We start from the raw sequence: 16,002 nt of genomic DNA on the forward strand, positions 1-16,002 counted from the left end.
GCAGTGAGCGAAGTTGCACCACTGCACTCCAGCCTGGGCGACAGAGCGAGACTCCATCTCAACAACAACAACAAAACAAAACAAACAAACCAAAAGAGATAATACTCCTATAGCATGCTGACTCAGATTTCCTTTAAACCTCCTACAATGTTTGGGTTGAAATATTTCAAAATCCCTAATTTAGAGTAGTTCATTATTCAAAAATAATGCTAGTCTAAAAATGAAACAATAATATCTTTTTTAAAAGGAATTTTAACATTCAACTAATTGAGTTTTATGAGATTAATGACAGAGTAATTTAGCTTTTACATTTACAAAATACTACCGATATCTTCAAATCTTTTTAATAAGAAAGTACTTCTGAATTTATATGATCATCCCCAAATGGGGTAGAAGAAACAAAAGGTGGTCTAGGTATATCTGGAAATATTGTCCGGTTGCTCAGTGTGGAAGTCATACTGTGGAAGCCTTTGGTAAGTTCCCATGGACATGGGAAATAAAGAAGAACAAGGCATGATGAAAGTAACTAGTTTTCTTCCTTTTTCTGGTAAGAGAAAAGGGGTATTGAAAATAATACATTTTAATTTCAATAAGATAAGGCTCTGGGAGATATTTATATGAATTATAAGTCTTGATAGATGCTTTTTCCATTTGGATACTAATTTTATGGCTTTCCTCATTTTATTTGCCTAACTCCTATTGATGTCTTGATTGTATGAAAAGATAATTATCATTTCTAGAGTTCAATTGTTCTACTGTGCTCCAAACTAAAGTTACTTGGAATCATAATGAAATCCTCAATGACAATACTGTTAGAAACAAGGATTAAAACAGAGGGTAATTTATGAGATTTCTAAAAGTATACATAGTTATATTCCAGGAATAATCCAAATATAGAAGTAATATCCATATCTGTCTAATAACAAATAAAAAGTGAATTGACTCAATTTTTGATAGTTATTTCTATAAAACATTAGCAGCCCTTTTTTTCAATGTCGTGGGGTATTTCCCGGCCTAGGCATTACAGAGATAAATGTAAAATTATCTGATAATTAAGTAAAAGGTTCAGTTAACTATCTTTTCTCTATGCAAATAGTACATATGCAAAAACTCCATACTGTCTACGTCACTTTAAAACAACATATCTCAATTATTTCTTGTAAATAATTTGTTCTTTAAATGGACTGCATCAATGGGCCCTTTCTGAGTCAGTTTAGAGATTGTCTGAAAAAAATATTAACCATGTTCTTCATACGTATATCAAAGCAAATTTTAAGAAAACCTTACAAATTTACTAACTACATTAATGGAGCAATCTAAGCTGAAAACATTAAGTAGTTTGTTATAACCGTAATGACTAATCTTTCCCCTGGTAGGCACAAAAATCTAGACTAATAAAACTGGATCCAGGAAAACAATTAAGATATGGTCATGTGTCCTTCATGTCCATATCTGAATCTGTTGTTTTGTTTTTATTTTTAAGTTCAATATACCAATCTACTGGTCCATTTTTATTTATTGACTGGGTGAGATTATATATTATTTTTGTTATGGAATATCTTATATTTCGATATTTTATGTACCTTCATAAACACCTATTTCTAGATCTGTGTTTAAATATTCAATTAAAATGCAAATATACATGCATCAATTTGCTTTGGTGAATCAAAGACAGGGGGTGCTCCTATGTTGGGTGGAACAACCACCTACAAATACGCAGAATCCCAAGCATCTGTTGAGTGCCTCTGAGCAAGAGGATGGCTGCACAAAGCTACAATGTACAAAATATGGTGCTGAAAACTGAGTTACAAAGATGGGAGTAGATTAAGGAGAGGTAAAATTAAGGAAATTCTACATTTATAATGTCCAATCTATATGTGTTCATGCATGAATTGATTCACTATCCCTATTTTTTTTACTCTTCTTTCTGTATTCCCCGTGAAGAGTGCCTGGACTATCCGATGACAATATTACCTGATTACTTACTAAAGTAGCAACATCAAATAAATAAAATGAAGTCATTAATAAGACACTGCAATTGGTACTTTAGTAGAGTATGACAGAGAAAGAAGAAGAGCGGATTCAATCTGATGCTCCATGATGTTGTAATGAAGTGGGTGGTTCTGCATCATTTTTCACTATCAATTTTATATTAGAGGCCAGGTGCGGTGGCTCACACCTGTAATCCCAGCAATTTGGGAGGTCAAGGTGGGTGGATCACCTGAGGTCAGGAGTTCGAGACCAGCCCGATCAACACGGTGAAACCCCGTCTCTACTAAAAATACAAAAATTAGCTGGGCACAGTGGTGGGCACCTGTAATCCCAGCTACTTGGGAAGCTGAGGTAGGAGGATCGCTTGAACACGGGATGCGGAGATTGCAGTGATCTGAGATCGTACTACTGCACTCCAGCCTGGGCGACAGAGCAAGACTCCATCTCAAAAAAATAAAAAATAAAAAATTACATTAGATATTCTATGAATTAAAAACACTAAAAATATGTTTCTCAAAGGCATTATAAGGTTTTAAGACAGTGCCTTTAATATCAGAGATAAACAACTGGTAAGAGTGGGAAGTTCTAAAATGCAGGCTAGTTCACGGTATTAAGGAGAAAACATTTGGCTAATGACTAGATTCTGACTACATTTTTCTCAATCTAGTTTAAATTAAAGAAATGTAAATAGACTTTCTAGTCTTAAAATGGTATTAAACTGGTGTTGAAAATGGCAGGACACAATCAGATGTATAAACTGGATCATCAGAAATATGTTTAAGTGTTTGTTTAAAGATATCATATCCACAATTTCAAAGCTGACAAAGCATGACAGATATCACAGTTTCTCCGTAAATGGCTATTAACTTTAAGAAAAATCTAGATCTGAAGAAAGTGTAATAATTTGCACAATACTCCAATAAACAATGATTGACAAAAAAGATAGTGTTGCAAGTGTACTTTAACATACTCCTTGCTGTTATTAGTTGAGTGAGTCTCATATTCCTAGGATTTGTGGAAATCTGTATAACTGTTTATATACTTTATTATGCCAATTAGATTATTTTCAAAAATAAAATAATTCAACTCTACCACTCGAGTAAATATCAAAAGGACAGTAGAGTAGGTATATAATTATTATTGTATTTACAAATTAACAATCTTCATGAATATTATTGTATCACATTGAATCACTGATTAACCTAAATTTTCTAAAAACTGTACTCTGGTTCTCTGACTTTTCTTAATTCAGAACATAAAAGATTAATTAAAAATCTTCTAAATACTGTTTTTAGATTATTTTTTAGCTTAAAATTTAACATTGCATGCAGTTCAACTGAAAAACCATTAGACTGACTGTTTTGTTTGTATTCTACTAGATAGGAGAAGTTACACATTTGAATGAGTATTATCTTCCTTAATATCATCACTCTTACATAATGAATATATTATAACTTTGTGAAACTTGTTTTTAGAAGTGTCGTTAGAATTAGCTCATGAGCATAGATGAAAAGTAGATTATTTTATAGGCTTTTCCCTTTTCTTTTTATCAAGTAGATACCAAGCTTGATCTTTCAGCCTTTTCTAAGATACTTTTAAAAATTAAAGAAAAAAAATACACTAGTAATATAAATATCTTTAAAAGATGGTGCTGTTTAAAAAGGAGATAAAGAAACCGAAAAGCAAAATGTAATTGACTATATGATTGGAATAAGTAAATATGTTCTAAAGCTGATGATTTTGATTATGATAACACTGATTTTAATGTATAACTTCTCACTGTAATGTTTAAAATATCAGTCTTAGTTTACAGTTATACCTTATAATAAATTATTGGTATACTGACATACCAAGCAATAGTATGTCTGAACAAAACCAGTATGGGCATCAGAAAACCCTGGTTCTAGCTTCAGCAATGCCTTTACCTATATAAGGAATAGTGGACAAATCATTGACTGCTTCTTCATGTGTATTATGAAACGTGCAGATTAATAAAGACTTTGACCTACCTTGTATCTTTAATGCTTTAAGCATGTAATTATTAAACTATTTAGAAATAAAACTTTTAAATAAATTTATTGTGATTTATATTTCTTCCGAGTGTTTTTTAAAACTCTGAGAATATTAGTTATTAATATTTTACCATACACTACTACTTTGCATTATAGTGAAAGCCATCATTACCATTAAACCAATTTTCACATGAACTGGAAACTTTTTTTGTTAAGAGTCAATGATCCTCCTAGCTTACCACTTACTATCTCATTTCTGTTGGTTTTTAAGAAAAAAAATTGGCAAAGGGTTTAAAAAGATTTAAGTAAGGCCTTCTCATTTGGTTAGTTTTCATGAAAAACTTTTCACCTCTCAAATGTTTAAAAATATAGGATGAATTAATCTGAGGGCTTTTTCCTTACTCTGTGCCAGAATTACATATTCCAACCTACACATCAGCCACTATTTGTCATATTCAATCCTATATATATCCTTGCAGGAGTTATAATCAACAATTACAGAAAGATGGTAGCATCCCTGAACTACAAAAGCACCTGCCTGCTACTGAGACCTGTGGTAGGCAGAGATTGATTAGAAATTGTATTCCAAGGAGTTAACTGGATAAAGTGAAAATTATTCACTTATATAAATGCATGAGTACCATTTTGTAGTATAAACTCTTATCTAGCACACTATATTACCTGCCCATGGGTATGGTAAAATATGTATAGAAATACAAAAAAATTAAGTTACACAATGAAATTCTCCTATACCTTTTGAACCCTTATCATATTATTGCTATATTAAGAACTGTGGAAACTGAATCCCAAACTTCTTTTCTGATATGCTATTCAGATTTGAAGGCTGGAAGTCAAGACCCAGGCTACTCTCTGTTTTTCTGCAATCCAATACTAGCAGAATTCTGAAAGGGTAGTTTTCACCACTGCCACCCCTGAATAAAAAGGAAAGAGAATAGATGTCAGGTAATATCAACATCAGATGTCACAGGCAGTCATCAGGTTATTCTTTCAGCTGCTTACCAGTGTGACTCCTTTTATGTACCATAAGCACATTGGGCCCAATGCAAACCATGCCACAGACGTCACATTTCAGTTTACCATTCGGAAGCCGGATTCCTCCCTCGCCTTGAAGCTCCTGGACTTTCCTGTTGTCAGCCACCTCGCTGCTCTCAATTAGGGGTTCTTCTAGGCTGCTACCCTCATCATGGCCCCTGATCTCATCTTCACGGCTCAGGGGTTTCCTGTCACACTCTTCATCACTCTGCATTTCTAGTTTTACTGAGTTTGCTGTAATTTGAAAAGAAGAAAATACATTTTAAATACATGTTATGTAATATCACCTACATCTCTTTTCCACTCATTGCCATTCTACTAAACGGGTGAAAATGATATATAAAGTAGAATAGGGTTCATCATCAAATGCCATGTTAATACATACTGTGTTCTATGATATCTTAGTGAAATGTCATGGAAGTGAAGATAGCTCAGGAAAACTCTAGGTAAACAGAATGACTCTTTATTTCTGCATACATTTGTTCCTTTAGCTTAGACATTTGCTTTTTAACAAGTTTTTTAATAATCCTGGTATTGGCTTTTGAGTCTGTCACTAAGGCTACTAAGACTGAGATAGGATTATGGAAGAAACAAGATTAAATATTGCTTAACACAGTGAACTATGCCTCCTCTTAATTTAATGATCATTATATGTACTTCATATTCTCTGTTTCTCATCAGAGTACTTGTATAAACCTGCTTCTGAACACAGCAAGAGAAACAATTCAGGATCTTAATCCAGCAAATGTCTTTGACATATGAAGATACACTGTCAAGGCAAATGTTCTAAAATCAGACTAAACACATATATTCAGTTTAGAGCTATATAAATGTAGTACACAGATCTCACATGCTCTTAAGTTAACTCCGCTTACTTTTTCTATCTAAAAAATTACCTATGGAGCATGTTTGAAAATCAAAGTATTCCAACTCTAATCTATGCACACCAAAAAGCAGCTAATCACAGGAATGGCATAGCATGCATGTACACACTTGCCACTGTTAAGAAATTTAATGCGTTCTGTCTGCTGTTTTTGGATCATCCCACAGAAAAGTTGGAATTTTGTTAGCACAGCCTTCATTCTGGATTGCTGACAGTCTTTTCATAAAGCAGAAACAAGATTTAAGTGAGTATCAGTTTTTTATCCAGTAATATTGAAAATTTCTTAAGAAGTCATATAAAAGTTACTAAGCAAAACAACTTATTTGGTACTACTTGAGTAGAGGAAATATTTTCATAAAAAGGAAGTAAGTTCTTTTCACTGCCATTGTTTTCTTAGAGAAACCACACAGTCTGTGATTTGTCATTAGTACTTATCACAAGAGGGTGCACTATCAAAATGGCTCTGTGGCAGAAGAGTACTGGCATTATAATCTTGAACTAATTATTTAAACTGAGTCTCATGTTTGCAAAGTAGACATGAATTCAGATAACTGAATAAAGTTCGAGCAGAACAGTTTAGGTATTAAGAGTGAGGACAGCGAGGAACTTAGGTGTAATTTCACCACGTCCTTTATAAAATGGGGATGATAATGGTACCGACTTCCTATGGTTGCTGTGAGCATTAAATGAGTAAGTACAGGAAATGCTCTTATCTTTTATTTTTTTCTGGACATATAGTGTTCTATTTCATAAGATTTTTGTGAAGCTCTATCAACTTGTAGTACATAAACTACTCTGAGATCTACAAAGTGATATGCATCCTTCCAGGACCCATTTCTAACAGAGTACCAACTATATTGAGTTTTACCCTACTTACAAATTGGTACTGCCTTACTGGTTTTTAAAAAGAGTTGGGACAGTATTGTATCCATCTTTATATTGCCAGCATGCTCAAGAATGCTGTGGTATATAGGAGATGTTGAAGTAGTATTCACTGAGATGTTCTACTAACTTAAGAGTTTTATTGCTTTAAACTTGCTTTGTATGTTTAAAGAACCCATAAACATGCCAAAGAAAAAACAAAAAACATAAAGAATAAAAATTAAAAATTAAGTTCTTTTGTAATCAAGTTCACTATCTTTCAGGCCCTATCTCAAAAGCAACCAGTATCATAATTTTCAAATTCCAAATAGTCTGAATCCATTTTATAAATGTAGTGTAATTTGTACGTCCAGTTCATCATTGGAAATTCAAAATTATTTCTTGCAGCTATTACAGACATTCTATTACAATACCACATAGTTCTGTTAATCTGACAGATTAAAACTGGCATTTTACTACGGTTTTTAAAAAGCATTTTAAAATTATGCGTGAAGTTAGACATCTTTTTCTATGTCGAAATGTTCTTTATTTTTTCTCAGAATTGTTTATCAAAATTGTCTGCCCATTTTTCTATTAGGTTATCAGTCTTTTCTCACTGAATTTAAATGCTCTTTATATACTAAGGAACTTAGCCCTGTGTTTATGATGTGTTTTGCAAAAATTTTCGTTTATCTCTTTACTCAAGGGCATTTTTTGGCATATATGCTAATTTCACATGTTGAATTGTTAAAGCCTTCAGTTATGGCTCTTGGATTCTATATCTTGCATCAGTAGGTTTTTCCATAATCTAAGTAATTCTTCCATGATATTTTTTCTGGTAAGGGAGACGTTTAAAATCAATGTAAAATGCTATTGGTTATCCCATATAATGCTATATTCCATTCACAATTGTCATTTAAAATTAAACTTAAGAAGAAAGAAAATCATCGAAAAGTGTAACTTTATACAGCATGACTTTATACCACCTAGTGTGCATAAAGTTTATCAGAATTCCATTTCAGGAATGAAGAAATACATAACTGAAAGTGTAGTTTTAGAACCTGAAACTATGAGTCTATTAAATTTCAAAATAGCTCAGAATTATGAAGAATATGACTGACATTACACTACTAAATTATCTTTTTACCTACTGAGATTAAAACAATATGAAACAGATAAAATGTGATTTTTAAAAGTATGAGATGATAAATATAGTTAGAAGTTTTTCTCTATAGAAGAATATACTTCAAATAAATACAGAAAAAATGTATATTTTGCTAAAACCTAAATAGACAAGAAATAGTAAGCTATAGTACTCTCTTCTCTAACAATACTATAAGGAAATACATGTTTATAATATATAAATGTATACAATTTTGCTGTACTGATACAGTAAATCTATAAAGTCCAACACATTTTAATATACATATGTCATAGATTAAATTTTGCATTTACATGATGTGTATATACAAACAAAATCCCAGTGTAACTAATCTTTAACCCATCTCACTACAATTAGGTTGAAACTCTAGAATAAAAAGCAATTATTCTTTGAATCTTAACTATTAAATAGAAAAGTTTTCTCCACTCATAGAAACTCTCCCATGGTTTATTTTCACTATTTAAGATGTTTTTAATTAATGTAGAACACCTAATATTTTAATTTATTAATGATTAAATGTAAATGGTAAACTTAAGTGTACTCTAAATTATAACTTATATATGAAGACTTTTGTTATATTTGTAGCTATACTATATGATGCTACAACTATTGAATTACAGCTATTAACCACTGTACAATAATATTCAGAGTCCTTTAGTTTTCAAATATTTGAAATTAGACTTACATGAAATTTCTTTTACAATTTGGTAACACAAAGACATTCTCATAAATGGGCTATAAAGATGAAAACTTGTTCATTTGAGTAAAATGAAATCTCACTGTTACAATTCTCAATATCAAGAGTTATTTTTCAAGCTTGTTTCTCTGATATGAACTAAAGAATGTAAAAGTTGGGCATATTTGTGGAAATGTACACACATTATCATATGCTAATAAACAATAATGACTTAAGTTAAAAAGAATTTTGCCAGAACAAATTGTTAGCAATGAAAAGGGGATATGAAATAAGATTTTAGTTTTGATGATAAAGATGTTTCTAATACTTCATTTGTAATGGCACTTCCATTTAGCATTTATATTTATAACTGTTAAGTCCATATTTTAGTAGACTCAGGTTTGTGAACACACGGAAAGAATAAGTTAATAGAAAAAAACTGTTACAATCAAGTTTATGTAGAAAAAGCTTTGAATGTATTTCAGGATAAAAAGTGCCACATATTTTTCCAAAAAAAAAAGCTTCAGGATATAAACATTCTTATGAATTCAAGCTTTTCCCCCTCTTCTTCTTTATGCTTTCAAAATATAATTATAAACACTAGAATGTAATCTTGATGCCATAAAAACAACTAGTTTAATCAATTCCATTTACAAATAACAAGAAGTAAAGATACTTGTACAGATACTCTCTTTTTTAAAGTGACTTTCAAGCCAAACAATTTTCAATTACAAAAGTTTCTTCAGTAACCATTCTAGGCTCTCTACAATCAAAGGTTTCACAATAGTTCTTGCTTCCAGATACGTAATAGTGAATGGACAGTTACGCTGGACTTGCCTTTAATTCACTAATATGGTAATAAAAGGATAAGTGAATTAAAAGCCTTTACACAGGTAAACAGGTATAGATCATTGTGGGAAAAAAAGGTAGAATATAAAACCAAATGGGGCAAAATCATGTTATTTTGTGAAGCTATTAAAAACAAATTAATTTAATCCAATCCATGCTATGATGGACATTTACTTTGCCACCACTGTACTTGAAAAAGTTAAAAAAAAAAATCAAATCCAAATTTTACTCACATAAGAATGAAAAGGATAATAAAATGCACAACAGTCATTACATACATTTGTAGACCTTACGTTCATTCATAGAACTCATCTACCTTAGCCAATAAGGAACAAAGACAGCACTGAATTCTCTTTAAAAATCATTAAACCAGTAAATATTTATTAAGTATCTACTACTTGCCTAATATTCTGTCAATAATGATAGCAAATGTTTAAAGCCTAAAGCAAAAAAATAGTATTAACTTAAATAAGAAACCCATATTAACAGAAGAGTATGTACTCCAAAAATGGCCATAAAAGAGTTCATGAGTAAGAATACAAGAAATATTTTACTAACATATGTAATTTGGTTACATAATAAATCTATTGAACTGAACAAGATGTAAATGTAAAAAGGCACTTATTTATAACTTGGACATTTTACTTTACTACTTTTTACACTATAACTTCACAAAGTCACCCATCTGTGCAAGACAGCATATGATTTTGCAGTCTGGCAATTTATTTCTTTAATTATATGAATTCTCAATTTTTAAAAATTTTAAGAAAGAGATCACTTTATCTGCATGATAAATATATTAATTTTGAATTTTCAAATTAAGATAATAAATTCTACCCTCATCATTAGAATTTGATTTTCACAAATAATGCTATAATTTTTAAATGTCAAGTTCTGGAAACACCATACATAGTAATCAGAACTTAAAACATCAGTAAGACTTTTTTAATATACGTATTAAACTTTCTACAACTTAAAACTTTATTATTAATATGACCGGATTCTACTAATCTACAAACAAGTTAGTCAAATTTCCTAACCAGGAAAACAACGCAGAGGGATTATGGTTTATTTTCTCTACTTCAAGTGATATATTTATTGATCCGATAGAATATAAAATAAGCTTTCTAGTTTAATTTCTATGGAATTAGTGACTTACATTTGTTTAGTTGCCAAAGTGTATATTTTAATTTTAATTTTTAATTTTTTAAAGAAGTAAATATTATGGGAATTAAAGAAATATTTTTTTCACAGTGTGGAATAGAAGATAGTAAAATGACATTCTTACTTACTAAATGAAAAAAAAAAATGTATTTCAGGTGTGACGTGTAAGTGGACATTTTATATGCTTGGTTTCTGTTCCCTGAGAGTTGAAGTGGGCACTTAAGGGATTTTATAACTTATAAGCATGAATGTTTCCCAATCTTTGCCAGACACTTGAAATGGTGTTACGTACACCAATGGAACCAATATGGCTATCTAATAATTTATTGAAGTTGCTTCTGCACTAATATAACTCTCTCCCATTTAAACTTTCTAAACAGAAACACCAAACATTATTAAATCCACGTTAATATCCCAACAGCTGTTCAAATAATGTGTTAGGAAAACAAACTGCCTTCAAAACAGTGATGTAAAGCCCAATTATTTACTAAGAATTTACCAACAGTCTAAACGATTAAAGTAAAATCACATCACAACAAAGGTATATGCAATCATTTTTTAATATCCTCAGCAAAATTTCACACAATATATTTGTTCCTTTTGACTGCGGATAGGGAAGTGGATGAGTCTTGAAAAACAGCTTCTTCACAACATCCTTAAAGAATTCGTTTTATAAATGGTTGGACATGTCCAGACACTGGTGTCACTAAGCTGCAGCTGAGCCACTTCTGGGTAGCATTCTAAATCTGTATATCACATCACTTCACTTTTCTCTCCATCCTCTTTCTTCTCTGTTCAATATAGCTATATTAGGTATTTCTTAAACCCACTGGAGTTACTCCAGATCAAGACAGTACTGATTTCTGAAATACTGTTATTATTCCAACAATAGTGTAGGAAAGTTTCCCTGCACCTAAAGGCGGAAAACCAGGGTCTCTGCCACCTCTTCTGCTGTTTAACTTGCTATGGGACCTTGGGGTATTTGTTTATCCTGACTCAGCCACTAGTACCATCTAAACTATGGGGGGAAGTAACACTTCATGTTCCTGAAAACAGCAGGCTAGATAAAATAATCTCTGGTAGACTACAGATTTAGAATCCTTTTAATGATAATAGTAACAATAATGATAATAATAATAGAAAAATAAGACAGTTTTTATGATTTATAAAATACTGACAAATTCTTTTTTGATCCTCAAAATGACTGCATTGTAGGAAGGGCAGCCACAGATAAACACTGAAGCATGATTGTTAAGTGGCTATTGAAAGGATACAAGTTAGTAAATGTGAACCTGACAGTAACTCAAGATCTTTTGACTCATAGCCTATCCATCTTTCTATGACACGATACTGGCTCTCAAATGAAACAAGTAACTGACATTAGTATTATATTCAGGACAAAAATCAGTCACAGGCAAACAGTTCTTTTGGTAGCTCTAAAACTATATCCACCAGTTGAAGAGGATACCAGAAATTTAAGTCCAGAATGGTCAGATCAAGAAATGTTAAGTTTCCATAAACCAAACTATTGAATTACGACTTTCTATCAAAACTGGGATGCATGTCTCATTCAAAACAATTACCTCCTAATTTTAAAATTTGCTTTGGTGTTGTCAAGGGTATGTCTATGCAGTACACCTAGTTGCTGAAGAATCTGTCAATATTCAATCTTTTCCTCCTCCTCTCTATTTTTTAACATTAATTTCTATATTCCTTGTCATGCTATGACTTATCAGTGGTAGGTCAAGGCAGCAATTTGAGCAGTAAATCAGTATTATCAATTTTAATCTCTAAACCAATAGTTTATGAAGGATAGCATTTCAGGATTTCCTTTGTGGTCATGTTTGACAGTCTTGTGTCAATTACTGATAGAATGATAAATCACACCTGTGAGTCGTTAATGTAAAACAGATCTTGGCAACAAAATAAAGACCAAAAATTCTCCTCCCTACTTTCATGGGGAAAAAACATGTAAAAGAATGAAGAGCAAAATATCTGACTTCCTGATGATCCTCCACAGTGCATGAAACCTTATACAGCATGCACATCATCGAAACACACACCTTTATTACCTAGCACAGTAGCACCATTGTGGCCCATGGATGGAGTTTCTATTTTTTGGCAGACAACTAGTTCATGAGAACTACACAATGCAGAGAAAATAAACCTACTTTAAAAAGAAATGCCTCAGCCAAACAGCAGTCTATTCCTTTATCCATCCTTCCAATGACTGATTTCATTTGCCAAGTCCTAAAGGTTCAGTATCTTCTGTGTCCTGCATATCCAACTGTTTTTGCACCTTCTTGGGCAATACAACTACTTTAAGATCCCCATGATCTCTCACCTGGAACAATATCAAAAACTTTCTAACTGGTCTCTTTTCTTCAAACTTTTGCCACACTCTTCTCCCCCAATTCATCTATATTCAATTGTTAAATTAATCTTTCCATTGCAGAGTTCATATTACTCTTCTAAATGTCTTCAAGGACTGCCTACTGCCTACACATTAAATACAAAGGCACTGGTGTGGAATTTAAGGACATCCAAAGTGTAGTCCCATCATATCCCTCAGCCATATGTCCTATGAGTCTGTTAGTTACTCATACCTTTTCCAGTCAAACCATTGTCCTCAGTCTTTGTGAAGCACGTTTATACATCTCTACTTACTGGTTTTTGTTTTTGTTTTTTTTTTCTCCCAAGCACCTGCTTTTATTTTCTGGGATACTTCCCCTATTTCTATAAAAATTAGCACATCATTAAAGGATCACTTATCTGTTACCTTTCTTCATGAATGTTTTCTGAGCAAAAAGTTCTTCTCCTATGAAACTTACATCACCTTACATTTCAGTGATTTCATCCGAACATTTGCCTTACCTCTACACTGCATACAGTGTAAGGTCCTTGAAAGGTAATACTGCCTTAATTCATAGTTGTAAAATCATCCTATCCTTACATATATGAAGCACCCAATATGTATTTATTGAACCAGTGCTGCCAATTTACGTATTTCTCTTTTTAAATTATGGAGACGTCACATAAATCAAACACGTGTGATGAATAAATATAACAACACAGATTTAGGTTTTAAACACAAATCACCAATATCAGCATAACATTAATTAAAGAACCACTAATGACAGGAAAGAATTTAGGTGCATTTTATATATATATCAACTGAATAAATTACAACAGCCACTCTATGAAGTACGTAATTTTATCCTCATTTTACTCAAAATCAGTGAAGTAACATATTCAATTCGTATAAATATTCAGAGTCAGAGCTGTGACTGGAACTCAGAACTGATGACCAAATTCTTGCTATTTCCTTATGATGCCAAAAGCACAGTAGCTAGTAGTAGTTAGTAAAGAAAAAAACAGATGTCAGTATGTTAAAGAATGATACCTTTGAATCAGTGTATACAATCTGATATGTTTTTTATTCTACAGTGGAATACAGGTGTAGTAGATTGCCAGTTTGAGGTAAAGAGAAATTTGTCTGAGTAAGTCTGTTTTGGAAGAAGACCAACTTATACTGCCAAATTTTCTGAGCGTGGATTTTATTTCATATAAGAGCAATCTACTTTGAACTGGCATTTGGCAACCATCTGCTTAACATAACTGTGGGAGGCTTGTGAAGCAAATTACATTGTGAAATTATCTCTTTAATAAGAGAAGTACAAAATTCTTAACCTAACTTCTGTAAGAAGTAAAATTATTACTATAAGATCCAGCTGAGTGGGTATGTTCCCAAAGGGACCCACAAGGATTCCCAGAGGTCACTAAGGACACTAAGGACGCTTAAACGAGGTCAGAAGGCAAGGCTGCTGGCGGCTAAACAGAAAGAGATAAGGACTGGAGCAGGGTTTCTATCACTGGGCAACGGCAACAGAGGGAGGAGCCAAAGCAGTGCAACACACTTTAGCAGCTTTACTGGGTCTCTGAAGTGAAGCAACAGGGGAACCCAACAGCTTTCCATACCCCAGGTTCAAATATCCTTGGGTCATATACATTGATATCAAGGCTACAAAGTTTCTTTCCCTGCTGTTCTTCCATAAACACTGTACTATTGGTCTGAGTCAAACAAATGGAGTCTGCATTTGGCCCTGACATGCAGGATTGGCCAGTTAGAAATTAATAACCAATAAGATCTATCAAGTAGTGAGAAAGAGAAAACTTGTGGTGATTAAGGGGAATTAAAGCAAATTTTGACAGATCAGTGCCAGATACTTATTTTCCACAACGTAGCAGCAGCAGTTTTTGTTGTCGTTGTTGCTTTTTACAGTGCTCATACCTAGCTTCCTACACCTAATGAATGAATGAACATTTTAAGTAGGATTATAGAATGCATATAATTAAAGGCAAAAACATTTACAAAGCATCCCATGAAGTATTTAAATCGTGGAAATACCAGATTATAACATCTGTGTTTAAATGTTTACATACATAAATGTTAGGAAGTCACTTGCTAGCTCCCTGCTTCCTACTGTATAAAGTGAAGATAATAACCTGTACATTAAAACTGTGAAGACTAGAGAAGCATGAAATCACTTAAAGCAAGCAACATAGCCCTGTGGTTAAAGAGCAAGGGCTCTAGGTCTAGCGCCCTGGACTTTAAGGCCAGGTTCTTTTACTTATACATGACCTTAGGAAACCTAAGTTTCAATTTTCCCATCTAGAAAATCAAAATAATGACATCAGCTGCCTCCTAGGGTTGTCCTGAGTATTAAATACAATTGTATAAACAATACACTTGGAACTTTTTGCTTCTTATTAATATATCTATATGAAAGCATTTCATAAGTATCAACATCAAACAAACATAAATCTGGGGTTATGTTCACTACATGGAAGTACAGGGAAGATGCAGAAGGCTTTATGAAGGAAATGGCATGTAAAATAGTACTAATAAGTTGGATATAACTTATATAGAAGGAGAACTAGACAGCATTCAAGATAGGGGCAAGCATGAAGACAGGAAAAAGGCATGAGTACATGTTGGTTATGAATGACACCATTTTTTCCAGAATGGATACAATCATTGGATAATATATAATAGAACATATTCTAAAACCACAGAGCATTTAAAATTGAGTAAAGCACAAGAGAATTAATGCTTGAATGGCAGTACTTTCAAAAGACAATGCTGTTAACGTACTAGTAGGACAACCAAGTATGAAGAACACTTAAGAAACCATTCAAAATTACTCACTGAGCACCTGCTCTGTACCAGGCACCATGAGGCAGTAGTGAACAAGACAGATCTATTCCCTGCTTTTATTGCACTAGTGAAAGGTATGCATATAGATATATATGTCTATCTTTTTATATATATAGGCAACTATGCACTGTA

At 32.5% G+C, this 16,002-nt stretch overlaps 1 protein-coding gene across 14 annotated transcripts in view; it reads right to left on the minus strand.

Annotated features, from left to right (window-relative positions):
* The window catches only part of IKZF2 (IKAROS family zinc finger 2), a 156,567-nt gene that overhangs the window by 55,145 nt on the left and 85,420 nt on the right, over nucleotides 1–16,002 (minus strand). For 12 of the 14 annotated variants that reach the window (XM_023220297.2, XM_023220267.2, XM_023220277.1 and 9 more), the window contains one exon: nucleotides 5,025–5,291. In XM_023220297.2, coding sequence (XP_023076065.1) covers nucleotides 5,025–5,291 — 267 coding nt within the window. The remainder of the gene's footprint in view (nucleotides 1–5,024; nucleotides 5,292–16,002) is intronic. The other 2 variants (XM_031936523.1, XM_023220314.2) reach the window with 1 other exon arrangement.

This window comes from Piliocolobus tephrosceles, chromosome 11, assembly GCF_002776525.5.
Source record: "Piliocolobus tephrosceles isolate RC106 chromosome 11, ASM277652v3, whole genome shotgun sequence".
Lineage (NCBI taxonomy): Eukaryota > Metazoa > Chordata > Mammalia > Primates > Cercopithecidae > Piliocolobus > Piliocolobus tephrosceles.